At 47.0% G+C, this 3,812-nt stretch overlaps 1 protein-coding gene across 1 annotated transcript in view; it reads right to left on the bottom strand.

Annotated features, from left to right (window-relative positions):
• LOC104985161 (whirlin-like) overlaps nt 1-3,811 on the bottom strand; it is a gene marked incomplete at its 5' end in the record, with an annotated part of 69,039 nt that extends 65,228 nt beyond the window's left edge. The window contains one exon of the mRNA XM_010835191.1: nt 3,722-3,811. Within this exon, the coding sequence (XP_010833493.1) occupies nt 3,722-3,811 (90 nt within the window). The remainder of the gene's footprint in view (nt 1-3,721) is intronic.
• Between the last annotated feature and the right edge of the window lies 1 nt (nt 3,812).

The raw sequence follows: 3,812 nt of genomic DNA, 5'->3' as shown, positions 1-3,812 counted from the left end.
GGGACTTCATGGCCAATTTATCAAGCATTTTTGGCTGAAAATCTTTGAAAGGTCTTCTTTTTTGTTAGTATTGGCTTGGCTCCTGTTCGTTCAAGATAGACTTCTCAAAAATCCAACGTTTCAACATAATTGCAAATAGTAAATGGCTTGCCTTATCTGCGCCTGTCACTGCTGATTTAGCAAATAGGCTTCAAGAGAGGGCTGGGAGCTTCAGCAGACAGAGGATACAGTCCTCCTTAAATTCGCTGTAATGGTGGATACTTGATTTGCCTGACAGAGAAGTGGAAGAACCTTTGTATATTCAATCTCCTCTGTTCACTGAGAGGAGGTGACCCTCTCTGATTCATAAACTATTAAGTAACCTGATTTCTAAAATTTAATTTTCTTTTGACACACACACACACACATACAGGTGTGCACGCGCACAATCTCTCCTTTGAGAAGCTCAGAGGATCTTTTCCCCCTTTCTACCTGCAGAAGAAAAATAAAGATTTAAGACTGAAGCCATATTGCCTCAATAGGCAAGTGTCTACTGACAGTGAACAGAGAAGGTAAAGGTGGCATATATTTACACACAATGGAATATTATTCAGCCACTAAAAAAGGAAATCTTGCCATTTGTGACAACACAGATGAACATGGAGGACATACTAAGTAAAACAAGCCAGACACAGAAAAATATTGTATGATTTCAATTATAAATGGAATATAAAAACGTTGAGCTCACGAAAGCAGAGAGGAGGATGGTGGTTACCAGGGTTTAGGGTTGGTGGAAAACGGGAGATATTGGTAGAAACTTCCAGTTATGAGTAGCTTCTGGGGATCTCATGCACAGCAAGGTGACCACATTTATTAATAATAATTCTAAATTGTATTCTTAAAATTTTCTAAGTGTTTACATCTTAAGTGTTCTTACCACAGAAATAAAATAACATGTAAAGTGATGGATATGTGAATTAGCTTAATTGTGGTCATCATTTTGCAATATAAAGGTGATCAAATATCCCATATTCCATTGTATACCTTAAATAACCTACTCCAGTATTCTTGCCTGGAGAATCCCATTGACAGAGGAGCGGGGCAGGCTACAGTCCATAGGGTCACAAAGAGTCAGGACATGACTGAAGCAACTTAGCATGCAACAACACACCTTAAATATATACAGTTTTTACTTGCCAGTTAGTTACACTTCAATAAAACTGTGGGAGGAAGCAAAAAATAAATGAATACAGTTGAAGAGGACAAAGGAAAACATATCTCCTACTAAAGGCAATGTGGTATCCTGGAACAGGAAAAGGACAGAAGCAGAAACACTGATGCCATTTGAATAAAACCCGAAGTTAAAAAATCCCTACACCATAGCTTTTAAAGAGGGGCTGGCAGTGCAGAAATCCTGATTAAGGGCAGCAAACTGGGGCCTCCCAGTTTAGAGAAGCTGGGGGACTTTCAGTTAAGGGGACTCTGCACCCTGAATTTTGTGGAAATGTGTTCTAAACTGTCCCTGAAATCCCCGCCCATCCCGCATGCCTAGGGCTCCTGAGGCCTCCAAGATGAGGTTCCGCCTCCTCCGTTTTAAATTCCACCCATGGAAAGTCCGTCCCCCTCTCGTCCCTGGAGTTAAGGTGACACAGAGCTGCTCATTTGCCTGTTGCTTCTGAAGGGTCCAAAGGGGTGTGTTCCAGGCAGGTTACACGTCTGGCGTTGGCCGGGAGGAAGCGGGTCACCTAAGAGGATGGTGTTCCCCAGCCTGTGCAGGGAAAGTTTCAGGGACAAGGAACTGCCTGGCTCCCACTGGCTCCCACCTGTCCAAGGGCTGTTCCGCTCTGATCAACCCCTCCCTTCCTCAAGGAGAGTTCTGGAGCTTCAAAAGCTATGCCCAGTGAGTTTAGGTCTGACTCCGGAGGCAACAAGAATAAACACACTAGCGAAGGCCTGGTGCCCGGGGGCAGCAGCACTTTGGTGTAGTGGAGGGAGGTTGGGGAGAAGATGCAGGGCGCCATCGACAGATGGGGAGGGCAGAACGGAAACTCTGGAGCGTCTCCAGCCTCAGAGGCGTGGCTGAGTCTGGGGTGGGAACTGAAGGGGCACTTGGTGTTCTTAACGCCCAGGTTTCCTGAGGCCTTTCCCAAGTCTATCACCTCCTGACGATTAAGCTACCCGAGTCCTTTTAAACTGCCACTAAAATTGAATCCACGTTTATAAATGACCATTGGATCAAATATCTTTCAAGTAAAAATTTGTCATCTGGGAACTCCAGACCTTTCAGGATCAAAGGCTAATGGACTATTTCTTTTTTTAAAATACGTGGAATGTCAGATAATGGGAAGAGATGAACTGTTGGGGGGTGGGGAGGAGACAGAGAGGAGGATGTTTGCTGGAAACCCAGAGGGAGCTTTATCCTCAGTACCCCCAAGCAGTGTGAACTCGTCAGCCTTTTTTCTGGGAGCAGCAGGGAAGTTTCTAAAATCCTCAGGGGCCTCCCTGAGGGGCAGATAGGTCAGGAAGCAGAGGGAAGCCAAGGTCAGAGGATGGTTGTGCCCGGGGTGAACAGTCAGGAAATGAGCTCTAGAGGCACCTGGTCACAGGTCATTAACAGACACGGGAAACAGCCCAGGGACCTCTGCTGCCTGAGTGTTTCCCAGCAGCCTGCGGTCCCTCCGCTGGAGTCCAAACACCTGCATGGAGGGGACCAGAGACTTGGATGAGGGATGGGTGGTGAGAAGCTGGGTCAGAAGTGTGCCCAATCCCCTGGGAAGCATTTTCCTTGCAGAAGCAAACTGTGCCACTGTTCCTTTTCCCCAAAACTCTTCACTTCTTGACACAAAGGCGGGTGTGTGTGTGTGTGTGTGTGTGTGTGTGTGTGTGTGTGTGTGTGTGTGTGTGTGTGTTCGCGCGCATGCGCAGGGCATGCACCTGCAAAGCATCGCTGAATCCACACATAAACCAAACACTGTCCCATACTTCAACTGATTTTCAACAGCCCTGGGCGTGAGATTAGCAAACACACACAGTCCTTTAAAGAGCATGTTAAATTCCTAAGAGTTAGTTGCCATGAGGTTATTTTTCTCAATTAACAGACACAAAAAGCACAACCACTCTCCAGGGGGTGGGAGATTCATTCTTGGCATTCAGGCAAACACCCCATCAAGGCTAGGGACACTTACGGTCCAAATGGAGAACCAGAGGTTCTGAGGGACCTGTCCCAGGATACACAGCCTGGTCCGTAAACAGAAGGTCAGGCCAGACCTCAGTGGCTCACCAGCACAGCCTCCTTGGACCACTCTGGAGTTCACAAAACTTTCAGGAGCAAAAGCCTCCAGAATAATGAGAATAACAACAGCAGAAGGGGAGCTCGCCCACTGATTACTAACCATATGCCGAGCAGACACAGTACCTCTTTTAAAGCTCATAAGAATCCTTTTCCCACTCCGTGGGAATCATACCTTTGCAGGAGCGTTTGATAACGCCTGTCTCCCGCACACTAACCTTTATGCCCCATGAAGGCAGGGTCCCTGTCTTTTCGCCCATCACTATGTCCCAAGTGCCTGGTATCTATTTGCTCAAAAAACCCTAGATGTTCGTGTTTTAAGGAAATACTTTTAAGAAAAACGGGGCCCAGAAAGGTCAAGCGATTTGGCTAAGGACACACAGCATGGAGTTACTACTAATATGAGGTGCTTCGCCACTCTGCCCCGAAGTCAATCCCAAATCAGAGCCCTACCTTGACGGCTTCAGCGTGGGTCACTCGGGCCAGGGATTTGTCGTTGACACGCAGAATCTGGTCCCCGACTCTCAGCCCCTCCTTCTCGGCC

This window comes from Bison bison, unplaced genomic scaffold, assembly GCF_000754665.1.
Source record: "Bison bison bison isolate TAMUID 2011002044 unplaced genomic scaffold, Bison_UMD1.0 scf7180017864039, whole genome shotgun sequence".
Taxonomy (NCBI): domain Eukaryota; kingdom Metazoa; phylum Chordata; class Mammalia; order Artiodactyla; family Bovidae; genus Bison; species Bison bison.
Note: the sequence above shows the minus strand (reverse complement) of the source record. Positions and strands in the feature narration are given on the sequence as shown.